This window comes from Megascapheus bottae, chromosome 2, assembly GCF_031878675.1.
Source record: "Megascapheus bottae isolate mThoBot1 chromosome 2, mThoBot2.hap1, whole genome shotgun sequence".
NCBI lineage: Eukaryota > Metazoa > Chordata > Mammalia > Rodentia > Geomyidae > Megascapheus > Megascapheus bottae.
Window position 1 is genome coordinate 48684784 of NC_143510.1, and position 13448 is coordinate 48698231.

General features: G+C 44.3%; 1 protein-coding gene across 4 annotated transcripts in view; it reads left to right on the forward strand.

Moving 5' to 3' along the window:
- Nucleotides 1-13448, forward strand: part of Scn8a (sodium voltage-gated channel alpha subunit 8) — a 116152-nt gene that overhangs the window by 83761 nt on the left and 18943 nt on the right. For 2 of the 4 annotated variants that reach the window (XM_090325960.1, XM_090325952.1), the window contains exons 15-20: nucleotides 843-1199; nucleotides 3544-4014; nucleotides 4464-4581; nucleotides 5052-5206; nucleotides 5850-6023; nucleotides 11579-11701. In XM_090325960.1, the coding sequence (XP_090182086.1) occupies nucleotides 843-1199; nucleotides 3544-4014; nucleotides 4464-4581; nucleotides 5052-5206; nucleotides 5850-6023; nucleotides 11579-11701 (1398 nt within the window). The remainder of the gene's footprint in view (nucleotides 1-842; nucleotides 1200-3543; nucleotides 4015-4463; nucleotides 4582-5051; nucleotides 5207-5849; nucleotides 6024-11578; nucleotides 11702-13448) is intronic. The other 2 variants (XM_090325966.1, XM_090325975.1) reach the window with 1 other exon arrangement.

Consider the following 13448-nt stretch of genomic DNA (forward strand, 5'->3'; position numbering starts at 1 on the left):
GTATCTCTTGAGACACAAAGTAGATGTAGAAGTTATGTTCATGTATGAGTGTTTTGGTTTGGGTTTTTTGTTTTTTTTTCTGGTCCTGGGGCTTGAACTCTTTATGCTCAGGGCTAGCACTCTACCATTTGAGCCACAGTGCCACTTCTTGCTTTTTCTGAGTAGTTTATTGAAGATAAGAGTCTCACGGGCTTTTCTGCCTGGGCTGGCTTCAAACATAATCCTCGGACGTCAGCAGGAGGCTGATGTGAGCCATCGGCACCTGGCTGCATGTATGAGTTTATAAAAAGCAGATTATTGTAACCCCTCTCTATATCACCTTTACAATAAAATAAAAAATAAAAATTAACAAGATTGATCCAGGGTCTCTAATATAAGGAACTAGTTGAAATTTTCTAGATCCTGACTCCAATTTTTTTTTTTATTTACTGTGAAATTTATCAGTTTTTCCCTATTTGTACCTCACAGTTTCTTCCCTTTTATTCTGAGACACTATTAGGAAGTTTTGAGAGGAGGAGTCTTCAAATAAGTAAATCCCTACTAAAACCTAAAAAAAAAAAAAAAAAGACATTGGCCTGGAGTTGGGCCTAGTGCTAGAGTGCTTGCCTAGCATGCACGAAGACCTGGATTTGATCCTCGGTACCACATACACTGAAAAAGAACTCAGGCCCTGAGTTCAAGCCAGGACTTGCAAAAAAAAAAAAGAAAGAAAGAAAAGTGTTTCCCAAGGGCTCTAAACAAATATAAGCTGATCTTAGGAATTTTGTGTATTTTAACTGTATGGTGAGGAAGTTGATTGGCTATCATTTAGTTTTTGTCTCTGTTCATTTGTTTTCCCCTAGCTCCGAGTCTTCAAATTGGCCAAATCCTGGCCCACCCTGAACATGCTGATCAAGATCATTGGCAATTCTGTGGGCGCCCTGGGCAACCTGACCCTTGTGTTGGCCATTATTGTCTTCATCTTTGCCGTGGTGGGGATGCAACTCTTTGGGAAAAACTACAAAGAGTGTGTGTGCAAGATCAACCAGGACTGTGAACTCCCACGGTGGCACATGAATGACTTTTTCCACTCCTTCCTCATCGTCTTTCGAGTGTTGTGTGGGGAGTGGATTGAGACCATGTGGGACTGCATGGAGGTGGCAGGCCAGGCCATGTGCCTCATCGTCTTCATGATGGTCATGGTTATTGGCAACTTAGTGGTTAGTGCTGGTTTTTGTTCTTTGCCCTATGCATCCTACCCTTGACCCAGAAGACTGATGGATCACAATCTGACGCTGGCCTGGGAAAAGTTAGCTTAAGACCTTATCTGGAAAACAAACTAAAGGCAAGAAGGCTAGAAGTATGGCTCAAACGTGGTAAAAAAAAAAATAAATAAATAAGTGCTCAGCAAGGGCAACACTTTGAGTTTATTTTTCAGTAAAGAGACAGAGGAAGGTAGGAAGGGAGGGAGGAAGAGAGAGAGGGAAGAAAGGAAGGAAAACTCTTGGTGGTTCATACCTATAATCCTAGTTACTTAAGAGGCTGAGATCTGAGGATCATAGCTCAAAGCCATCTAGGGCAGGAAAGTCCATGAGAGTCTTACCTCCCCTTAACCCCAAGTGGAGCTGTGGATCAAAGTGGTAGATTGCTAGCCTTGAACAAAAGAGCCTAGACAGTGCCCAGGCCCTGAGTTCAAGCCCCATGACTGACCAAAAAAAAAAAAAAAAAGAAAGAAAGAAAAAGAAGAAGAGGAAGAAGAAGGAGGAGGAGGAAGGGGAGGGTGGGCTGAGTCTCAGGCCTTCCACCACATCTGCTGAGTCAATGTCTGTCCCCAGTAGGCCAAGGAAATGGAAGAAATGCCTACTTTAGCAGTATCCTCCCTTAGAAGATCCCTGTGCATGCTGAGGTTGCAGTCTGATCCAGACCATCTCAACTCACACCTGCAGCAGCCTTGTATCTTCCCATCTCTTTTATGTATAGCTAATAGGAATAATTTTCTCAAATTCGCAGCTGTTTTATTTAGGAACCAATAGGAGAGCCAGTGAGATAAAATTCAAAGCCCTTGGTTAGGCCTTTAAAGCCTCTCCAACTCTATTTTGTCAGTCATATGGTTTTTGTTTTCTTTGTACTAAATGGCTTTAATAAAGCCATATGTTTTGTTGTTTTTCGTTTTTGTTTTTTTGTGGGTCATGGGGCTTGAACTCGGCCTGGGCTGGGTGCTGTCCCTGAGCTCTTCAGCTCTAGGCTACCTCCCTGCCTCTGGGCCTGGGTGCTGTCCCTGAGCTCTTCAGCTTTAGGCTACCTGGAGCCACAGCCACACTTCCCATTTTTTAGAGGGGAACTAGAGATAAGAGTCTCAGGTTCTTTTGTGCCGGGCTGGCTTTGAACCTGATCCTCAGATCTTAGCCTCCTGAGTAGCTAGGATTACAGGTGTGAGCCACTGTGGCAGGCTGACACCCTTTTCTTTTTCTTGCCTTTTGTGGGATAGGGTCTCACGTCTAGCATGTGCTAATGTACCACCAACCTATGCCTCTAACCCCTGAATCCATTCTTGATTCATTGTATGGAAATGTGGCTCTCTGAGAGCCTCGGGTGTTTTGTTTTTGTTGTTGTTTTTATTTTGTTTTGCCAGTCCGGGGGCTTGAACCCAGGGCCTGAGCACTGTCCTTGGGCTTTCTCAAGGCTAGAGCTCCAGCACTTGCGCCACAGCCCCACTTCCAGCTTTTTCTAGGTATTTGGTACCAAGGAATGGGGCCCAGGCCTTTGTGCGTTCTAGGCAAGCACTCTACCACTAGGCCAAACTCCTGGCCCCAGAGAGCCTAGGTTTTTTTCTAACGTGGTTTCTTTGACACATCTACTGCTCAGGAACACATGACATCTGTGGACTCTTTGACCCTGCCAGTAATCTATATCCAAACTATTATTTTTATTTTGGGATAATTCTCTACCAAAATGAACACAGTCTTTGTGTGATTATAAGACAAATAATATTGTGAGCTACATATATATATATATATATATATATCAAATATATAACTTTGAAAGCCAAGAAAAGAGATGCTACACTCTTTATATTAAAAATAAAACCAGATCATAAGCAGTGATTTGTGCCTACAATCCTAACTTCATGCTCAAGGACAGCCTGTGTTAAAAGGAAATGAAGGTCCATCTCAGCCAACAATCCTGGCATGGTAGTTCATGCCTGTGGTCCCAGTTATGCCAGAGGAATAAGAGGATTATGATCCAGGCTGGCTTTGAAGAAAAACTCAAGACCCTGTCTCAAAAATGACTACAGCACAAAGAGTTAGGGTATGGCTCAAGTGGTAGAGTGACTGACTGGCAAATCTAAGACCCTGAGTCAAACTCCAAAACAAAATTCCCACATGAGCATTTAAAATACTAGATGAGAGGGAAGGGAAAATCCCAAAACCACACTCATAGCAGAAATTCTAAATGTGTTTATGTGAATTCTGTCAGCTTCTAATTTGCATCTCCTAGTAGAATGGACAACTTTTCCTAATACCATTCTATACTTGCTCTTCTGCTCTGATGCTGATGATGTAGGTGCTGAACCTGTTTCTGGCCTTGCTTCTGAGCTCCTTCAGTGCAGACAATCTGGCAGCCACTGACGATGATGGAGAAATGAACAACCTGCAGATCTCTGTCATCCGAATCAAGAAGGGTGTGGCTTGGACCAAAGTGAAAGTGCATGCCTTCATGCAGGCCCACTTTAAACAGCGGGAGGCAGATGAAGTAAAGCCTCTGGATGAGTTGTATGAAAAGAAGGCCAACTGTATTGCCAACCACACTGGTGCAGACATCCACCGAAATGGCGACTTCCAGAAGAATGGCAATGGCACAACCAGTGGTATTGGCAGCAGTGTAGAAAAGTACATCATTGATGAGGACCATATGTCCTTCATCAATAATCCCAACTTGACTGTGCGGGTGCCGATTGCTGTAGGCGAGTCTGATTTTGAGAACGTTAACACAGAAGATGTTAGCAGCGAGTCGGATCCTGAAGGCAGCAAAGATGTAAGGTCCCAGCCTAGATTCTACGTGAAATCCAATCTGTGAGCTGGGTGAAGTGATCCTGCTTTAGTCGATTCACTCTGAGAACCAACTACCTGCTCCAGTATCACTCTGGGCCTTCCCTTGATTACCAGGCTTCCTGGGATGTCCTTGGCTTAGTACCTGGATAAATGTCACATCCTTCCCCGCCATCAAGCCTACCTGATCTATAGCCCTGAGGCCAATTTAGGACCACATTTGGGTCACTGTCATCCCTAAATAGGTTTTGACATTATACGCACTCCTGACACAAATTTTGAGGACCCCAGAGTTACAGTGTGTCCATCATAAATTAGATGCGCTGCAGTAAGAATTGTTGGAAAGAAACAGCCATTTCCTCCCTCTCAGAGGTAGGCTTATGAATAGATGTGCCCCTACAGAGCTGTTTGATCTCCCTTTTCCTTCCCATCTAGAAACTGGATGATACCAGCTCCTCTGAAGGGAGCACCATCGACATCAAGCCAGAGGTAGAGGAAGTCCCGGTGGAGCAGCCTGAGGAATACTTGGATCCAGACGCCTGCTTCACAGAAGGTGAATGAGACAAGGGGAGAACTGGGCATGTGGCACACATCTGTGGCTATCTTCCAAAGCATCCCTGTCTTACCAATTTGAAGAAGGGTGTATTATTTCCCCTGCTCAGTTCTGTATATAACACCTTTTTTTGTACAATTTGTGTTGTTCTTGTTCATCTTCCCTGGCACCAGCTCGAACATTGCCATTAGAAAAGCCTCTTTGTGTCATGCTGTGCCTGCCTCCTGACCACCCTCTTCTCCCTCTCCCAGCTTCTTCATAGGGCATCATTCTGGCTCCAGAAGGCCTTGTCCTTAGCCTCTGCAGCATAGCCTCAGCCCTGCTACCCTCCATTCCTGACTCAGATATACCAAGTCAGCCACTATCCCTGCTATATAGCAGGTGGGGCGGCACCTGGCGGGGCCTGGGAGAGGGGCAGGTCTGGGCAGGCCAGTTACCACAGTCTCACCTGCCTCTCCTACTGCTGCCAGGTTGTGTCCAGCGATTCAAGTGCTGCCAGGTCAACATTGAGGAGGGGCTAGGCAAGTCTTGGTGGATCCTACGGAAAACCTGCTTCCTCATCGTAGAGCACAATTGGTTTGAGACCTTCATCATCTTCATGATTCTTCTCAGCAGTGGTGCCCTGGTGAGGGCCAGGGAATGCTGTGGTGAGGGGTTGGCTGGGGAATGGAATAGACCAGGGTTAAGAGGCTGGATGGAGCCCAAACTCTACATCTCTGAAAGCACAAATTGTCTGTTGTCCCAAGAAAAATGGCCTAGTAAAGTGTTTTTGGGTTTGAATTTTGAGCCTTTGGGATTAGAACCCACACTTAACCATATCCAATCTTTTTTAGACTTTAGCATGACCCCACTCAAGACTAAGACCTTTTTGTTAGGATGAGCACACAGATTACCACTAGATTCTGCCTGATGTGCCCCATCCTAAGACCTTCCTTGCATAAACTTTTTCAACACTCCAAAGCCTCTTATGCTTCATGTTTTGGCTAATCAGGATAGGAGCAGGTGATGTTTCTCTACCCACTCCTTTCATGCCTAGTGAGTGTGGAGAACTCAGGACATGGTGTATGTTTGGATTTAGGTCTATGATGCTTAGGTTTTTTTATTCACCTTGTCTTGAGTCTTCATTATCCAGCTATGAGACATGCAGGGTGCTGAGCACAGCTCCTCCCTGCTTTGATTTCACAGTTTAAATGTCTGTATTTAGCCAGGCAGTCAGGGCTCATGCCTATACTCCTGTCTGTAATAAAGAGCTGCTGCCTCTCTTTCAGGCCTTCGAGGACATCTACATTGAGCAGAGGAAGACTATTCGTACCATCCTGGAATATGCTGACAAAGTCTTTACCTACATCTTCATCCTGGAGATGTTACTCAAATGGACAGCCTATGGCTTTGTCAAGTTCTTCACCAATGCCTGGTGCTGGCTGGATTTCCTCATAGTGGCTGTACGTGTCCTGCTTTCTATTTCTTACCCTTTTCAGTGGGGAAACATATGGGTCCCTCCCTCTACTGGCTGGAGCTCCCTGAGGCTAGGTTGTCAACAGGCAGAGGTAGGCTTGGGTGAAAGTCCTCCCAGGGCACTCTGATCTTAATTGGGGGATAGGAATTCTGAAGACCACACAGATACTCCAGAAACTAACCAACTCTTTACTTAGCTAGGTGAGGCTTACTTTATATTCTGAGATTTAGGAATAGAACGAATCAATCTCAAGATCTCTTATTTTAAGTGGTATCAGAGGTTCTCGCTCCAAGCCAACAAAAAAGCAGCTGCACGCAAGAGGGGTGAAGGGATGAGGTAGAGGTGCTGGGATGAGGTGAGTGGGGTCTTCATGGCACCCCTGGCCTCTAGTAGACACTTCCTATACTCCACCTGAGCAAGTCACTTGCTCAGGGATTTTTACAGTGATTGCCGAGTAATGACCCTTTTTTCCCTCTAGGTTCCAAGACCATCTCCAAAGCTTGCTGGCCATGATTTCCCATGTTATTTTTCAGGTTGGAAGCTATGTCGTTTGTAACTGTCTCCACCCACTGACACTTGCTCCTTATTGACTTTACTAACAATGATTGTTCTTCATTTTGTATAATAACTGCAGCCTTTTTTTCTTCAAGCCAAATCAGCATTTAAAGGATGAATGGGAATTGTGGGACCAGGACTGTGGAGAATTCACGTCCTGCTACGTGCTAGAAACTTAGAGATTTCATTGTGTCTATGATGAACAACTGCCCATAGAGGACCTTTAGAATGTAGGATAAAGCAGTATTGCAATATCTCTCTTATCTCTTCTGTCCTCCTTCCCCCCCTCCATCCCTCAGGTAACAAGAATCCAGTACTCTATACCAGTAATGATTTCTGCCCCCTAAATGTGTTCCTCTCCCAACACATCGTCTGCACTTCATGGTTAGCGACTGCTTCCAAGATTGATCACTACCCCCATTTTCATCTCCCATTCCAAAAATGCCAGCCTTAGGTCCGAATGTGGTGATGAAGCCACCCCGTGCCATCAAGATGAGCCAAATAGATATGGTACCAGAGGGACCAGAAATGAAACTTTTGTAGGCAATCTGGTAAGAAAGACCCCTCCCTCCCTCTGACAGAAAGCTGCACTTGGAAGACTTAGGCAAGATGTGAGATAAACCCCAGAGAACTAGAATCAGGCTGAACCAGCTGTCTCCAGAGAAAGAAATGCCACAGAGTCTTCATTTCACAATAATTTCTAGAACCTAGAGTTAGTAGGACGTCCATGGGAGACTAACGTTTTCTGAACCTTCCAGCCACTGTAGGGGAGCTGTGATTTGGAGCAAAACTTCCCACCATGACCTTTCCATCCACTGAATCACTCTTCTCCTCTTCTTTCTGGGCTGAGCTACTCAGAATCCAAGGCCTCTGCTACCCAAGTAAGCCACTAAGTACATTCACAACCCTACATATCACCCTTTATTTAACCAACATTTTTATTACTTTTTAGGTGAGATAAAAGTAGATAGAAAGAAATGACATATATGTGAGACCAATTAAGCTTAGTGTGTGGGAATTGCTAGATTCTTACATTGCTGTGATGCCTAACATCAGCTCCAGAGAGTGCTTCTATAGCAGTGTTGAACAACATAAATTGAATACCATACTTTACATAGACATGTCCAAGAGCCAGAAGGAATCACAGCCCTTAAAGGGTTTACACTAGCTCCCAAGGCACCTCTGGCCTGATTCTAGGCAGCCATAACCCAACATTGTGGAAACAGAGCTCACCTAGGATCCTTCCTTCTACTGACTTCTTGTCTCCAGCAGAATACTTCATTTATTCTTCACTTATCCAGTGTTTACTGAGCCATTCACAATCTGAAAAGTCTCATGCTAGTTGTTTCTGCTCTATAATTTCTCAACTCATTGTGATCCATGAATAGAGATTACTGTTGTCTGTGGATGTATGAGCATTTCAGGCATTATCAGATACGAGCACTGAAAAGATAGACTCATACACAAAGAGCTGACACATGGCGCAGTGTGAAGTGGGGAGAAAACAATAGCTGCAAGGGTTGCCACCTGTACCAATTACTTTTCATCACTGTGACCATATTCCTGGTATAAACAGTTTAAAAAGAAAGGTTCATTTTGGCTCACTGTTTCAGAGGTCTCAGTCCATCACGGTGAGCAGAATGGAGTAGAGCAGAGCAGTTAACAATATGGCAGCCAGGAAGCAGAGGAACTACAGGATGGAATTAGTCCCCAAGAGCACATCAGTCACCTCCTTCCTCCATCTAGGCCTAGGCCTACCTTCTACCGGCTCCCTACAATACCATCATGTGAATCAATCAAGGAATCCCTTGATTAGAGCCCTCAAATTGAATCTTCTCACACCATCACAGAAGTGTGCTTTACTAATCTAGATATTCTTAATCCAATCAGGATTGCCACACTACCTTTTTAGTTACAGTAGAAAATAAGGCTTTGACTGACACCTCTGCAGCTAGAACTATATCAAGAGTGTTTGCTGTTGCTTTGAGCAAAATGTCTGATCCTACTGACAGAACAATCAAGAGGTGCTAATAATAGGTCCTTATCAGCCCTATCCCTGAGAGATTCTCTTCCTCCCATTTCCTCCACTGGTGCTCTGATGTCTGAGTCTGTCATTCATCTCCATGTTCACTGCCCTAATGGATATTTGTTCTTTCATTTTGTCTCTTAAAACTAACAAAATCACTTTTTTAAGTGATAATGGGGATAATTTTTTTTTAATTCTTCTTTAGTAATGAGTCATGTGAATTCCCAAATTTTACTTTTCTTTAGTCCTCGGCTACACTGGAATTTATGTCCTGTGAAAGAATCTTGTCCGTTTTTTTTGTTTTTGTTTTTGTTTTTGTTTTCAGGAAAATTCCCTCTGTTGTTTGCGGAGGCGAGCTGGCATATCCTTTCCAGGAATGGGAATTATGAGGACCACATCTCTCATCCTGATCTCAGACTACTGAAAGCATTCTGTTTGGAAATGTTTAATTCTTTGGAAAAAGCTATGTTGTTCTTCTATGCTTCCAGCTACAGATGTCCTGAATTTTGATCCTTCATTTTTTTGTTGTTTTTTTCTTCATTCATTTAAAGTGAACTTCAAGCAATGTTCTGATTTATCTCTCAGTGAGTGTTTAACATGGAGAGTCAGAATTATAAGACAGCCCTCAGCTTATAAGAAATAACCCTACTAAGATCCTTATTGAGCCTGCCTTTAGATATCTCTACTTAGATGATCAGTAAAATTGGAATGTCCAAAGAATTTAGAGCCAGCCTTTGTTTGGCCTCTGTATCTACCTTAGAGTTGATGGATAGCTGATACAGCATCATCTTGAAGAGCTGGGGTCTTCACACCTTATATGGTCCTTAGGCACTCATGACTTAGTGTTGAGGACTGACCTGTGGGGACTGTTGAACTTGGATACCTGCTTTCTTCAGATGTACCTATTAAGACCTCACTAAGAGTAAAATTGAAATCGATTTTTATTGGAATTGAGTGGGAGGCTCTTAGTAGTAGTGGGTATAAGATACCTTCATTTGTCCTGGATCATTATGAATGAAGGGAAGTGGTTGGTGGATTTTTTTTTCTGCCAGTCCTGGGCTTGAGCTCAGGGCCTGAGCACTGTCCTTGGACTTTCTCAAGGCTAGAGCTCTACCACTTGAGCCTCAGCACCACTTCCAGCTTTTTTCTATGTATGTGGTACCGAGGAATCGAACCCGGGTCTTCATGCATGCTAGGCAAGCACTTTAACCACTAGGCCAAATTCCCAGCCCACTTTTGGATTTTTTCTATGTATGTGGTACCAAGGAATTGAACCCCGGTCTTTGTGCATGCAAGGCAAGCACTCTACCACTAGGCCAAACTCCTGACCCTAGTGGCTTTTTTTTTTCTTCTAGTAATGGGGCCTGGCCACTGTCCCTAAGCTCTTCAGCTCAATGCTAGTAGCACTTTACCACTTGAGCCACAGTGCCACTTTTGCCTGGGTTTGAACCATGATCCTTAGATCTCAGCCTTCTGAGTGGCTTGGATTGCAGGCGTGAGCTACCAGCACCCAGCTCAGGGACATTTTAAAATAGATCAGCCTGGCTGCTGAGTGGGAAACAGCCAAAGGGAAAGGGAACAGGGAGAGTCACTCAGGAGGCAAATACAGGGGCTGGGCCGGGCAAGGCAGAGCTGGGCAGGGCTGAGTTGACCACCTAGCTCCTGAGTAGCTAGGGTCACCGGCATGAGCCACCGGTACCCGGCTTTGATGTTGCTTTTGAAGCCCCTCTTTTAGGCACAGATTAACACCTACCTTTCAAAGAACATAGGTAGCATAATGGAACAGCATTTAGTTCCAAATTTGTTTTCACACTGTCTAGGACTCCAGAAAAGAGACCTAAGGTGGGGGATTATGAGTTTAAACCCATTTTAAAAATTGAAATTTTTAAACCTCATCCTGGACCCTCACTGTATCATTGAACTTTTACTTCTACAGTTCTGCTGCTTAATCATGTATCTTGTTTTTTAAGTGTTTGTACATGTGTTTGTGCACACATGCAACATGCCATTCAAAGATACAGAATAAAGCCCTAGAGTTCATGATAGAGCAAATGAAACTAAGATGTGGATTGTTTTTTCTTCTCTAATTTTGCACTAAAATCTTCAAAGTTAAGACTGGTAGGTCTGTATCCACCACATGTAAGTGTTGTTGACAGGAATATCTTAACCTATCCCAGAATGGTGCAATGTGAGAGAAAGGGTTCTGTAAAAACAATCCAAGATTAAACATTCTCAGATTTGATCAGCTAAGGTTATTACAGGAGGGGGGAGAGCTACTCAAGTGAGTGCTCATGGGGCCAAAATTCTGTTAAGGAGTTCCCCCATCTGGCATTTGGTCTTTTCTTTGGGAAGGCTGCCAAGTCATCTGTGATACTTATTGAATATGTTTCCTTTGTTGATGTAGTCACTCACCAGATTCTCAAATAGTTTCTTGTCAACCAGGAGTGAGAGAGCTTGTCCCTGTTGGAAATCCCATGGTGACTGAGCTGAGGAGGGGCATCTTGTGTGGAGTATGTGTATTTATCTGTATTCTTTTCCATAGGTACCATTAAGTTTGTCTGGCTTAATTTAATGGGAACTTCTGGGACCTGCAGAGACTGTAAAGGGCGAGGGTAAGGTTCTTGTCGTCTCTTCAGGCTCCTCTCCTTCCAATGGAACTTCCTCAGTCTCTCCCTCTCCCTTTAGCCTCTTCCCTTTCCAATTCGTGTATATGTTCTGCTGCTTCTTCTTGATTCTCTCTTCCCTTTGTGTTTTTTCTTCTGCCTCTCTCAACCACCTTTCCTTCCAGGTCGTTTGAGTCAAGTTGAAGTAGGCAGCTGATGTTACCCACTTCCTCTGCCTGGGGGGGCGGGCCCATCTGTGTAAATCAGTGCTAGGGGCTTTATTCTAACACTCTGGAACCTCTGTTTTCTTTTTCTTTTTTCTTTCTTGTTTTTGTTTTCTCTTCTGTTTCCGTGTAGGTCTCTTTAGTCAGCCTTATAGCTAATGCCCTGGGCTACTCGGAACTAGGTGCCATAAAGTCCCTTAGGACCCTAAGAGCTTTGAGACCCTTAAGAGCCTTATCACGATTTGAAGGGATGAGGGTAAGATACTAAGAGCAGCTGATCCTTCTGCATGCCACTGGAAACTGTTTAAGCATGCTAGAACTGATCACATGGTGGAAAGATCATTTCAAACACAATTCTGTGATGCAGTTGCTGATTGGATCCTCCACTCTCTCTGCCCCGCCTTTGTCCCATGCAGCAGGGGAGTTGCATTAAACTGCCTCATCTCATTAATATTGGCCCCACCCCCAACAACATGCCATCGCAGAACATGTGAACATTGGCTATTCTCATTTGGCCTGGCTTACCTGTAGCACTTGGGGCGGCTTTCTGGGCTGTTGATTTCCTAGGGAGAATCACCAGGTGCAAAGAAGGGGAATTATAACCCAGAGACCCACTGAAAAGCATAGGCCACAGGCAGGGAGAGTGCTGTATAGGGATAGCAGCCAGAGGAGGGGACTGTGGCCTTGGAGTCACTGAGAAAGCAATGGCCAAGGGGCTTGAAGATACAATGGCAGGCCTGGAATTGGGGATGGAGCAGAATTTGGCATGGCCCTGGGAGAAGAAATGCGTTTCCTTCTATTCTGATTCCTCTTATTGCACCTTGTTGTTCTCAGCCCAGTCTCATAAGGACTGGCAGCCTCTGTCTGATAGCAAAGCTTTCCTCCTCACCCCAGCCCTCTGCCCATGCTGTATGGTCCCCTGCCCTAACTATCAAAACAACAACCGGGCACAGTGTTAGATGACTGAAAATCAGTTCTACTGAAATTTCTCCAGACCTCCTATTCCCACTTTGGGGATACTCCATCCAAATCCAAACAAAATAATACCCTGCCAAATTAGAAAGAAGGCTCCCCCCCTTTTTGGTGCCTTTTTCTCATCTCTTTTGGCTTCACTAACTGTGCGTGTGTGCACACACGTGTTTGCAAACACAAAGAGGTCTGTTATGTTTAAGGAGACCAAGAAAACTCATCTCCGTTCAGATGTCCAGTACATGCAGGAGAGCAAACCAGAGGACATGTTCTTAAATGTATAAATACCCACATGTAGGAATAAAACAGAGCAATTGCAGTAGTTCTCGTGCAGCAAGACTGATTGGAGAAACTAGAGACCAGGACAGTGCCGCCCGTCCATTCCTCAAGTGTGATACTTGGCCACTGTTCCATGAGGCCACGCACAGGAAGAGGAATATTTTACTGCAACTTGGGAATTGTATTTTTTTTAAGTTTTATTCAGACAAATGATTTTTACAACCAAGTTTTCTGCTGTAGCACAGTCACAGTTTGGTTTACTAAATGTGAGCATTCTGTAGCCCTCCTGAAGCCATCTGCAGGATGCAGTTCCACAGCAGACACACTTATTTTAATTAATTAAAGAAAAGAAGAAGCTTGAGAGACTAACTTATTCTCCCATGAGTAAGAATACATGCAACAGGTCATTGACAGTGGCCAGGCTGTAGGGGGATTATATAATCATAGAGTGGCTGAAAATAGAATTAAAACAGTTTTCCACCATCCCCCATGCCCACCTTTTAACATTTGTAATAAGAGGCAGATTTGTTTTTAAAAGTAAATCTTGGTAGTTTTGTCCATTTTGGTGACTGGAAAACCTCCCAGCAAAGGCAAATCTTGGACCTCAGCTCATTAACCTGCTATCCCCTACTTTCCCCCTCAGTGATCCCTATCTCCTAAAAGGAGATTGCATCCTCCTCTGCAGTGCCCACCTGACTGTTGTTAGAAACTTTCTCTTTCTGCGTGCTCATTACTGCCGCCCCTGTCCCCCTGGC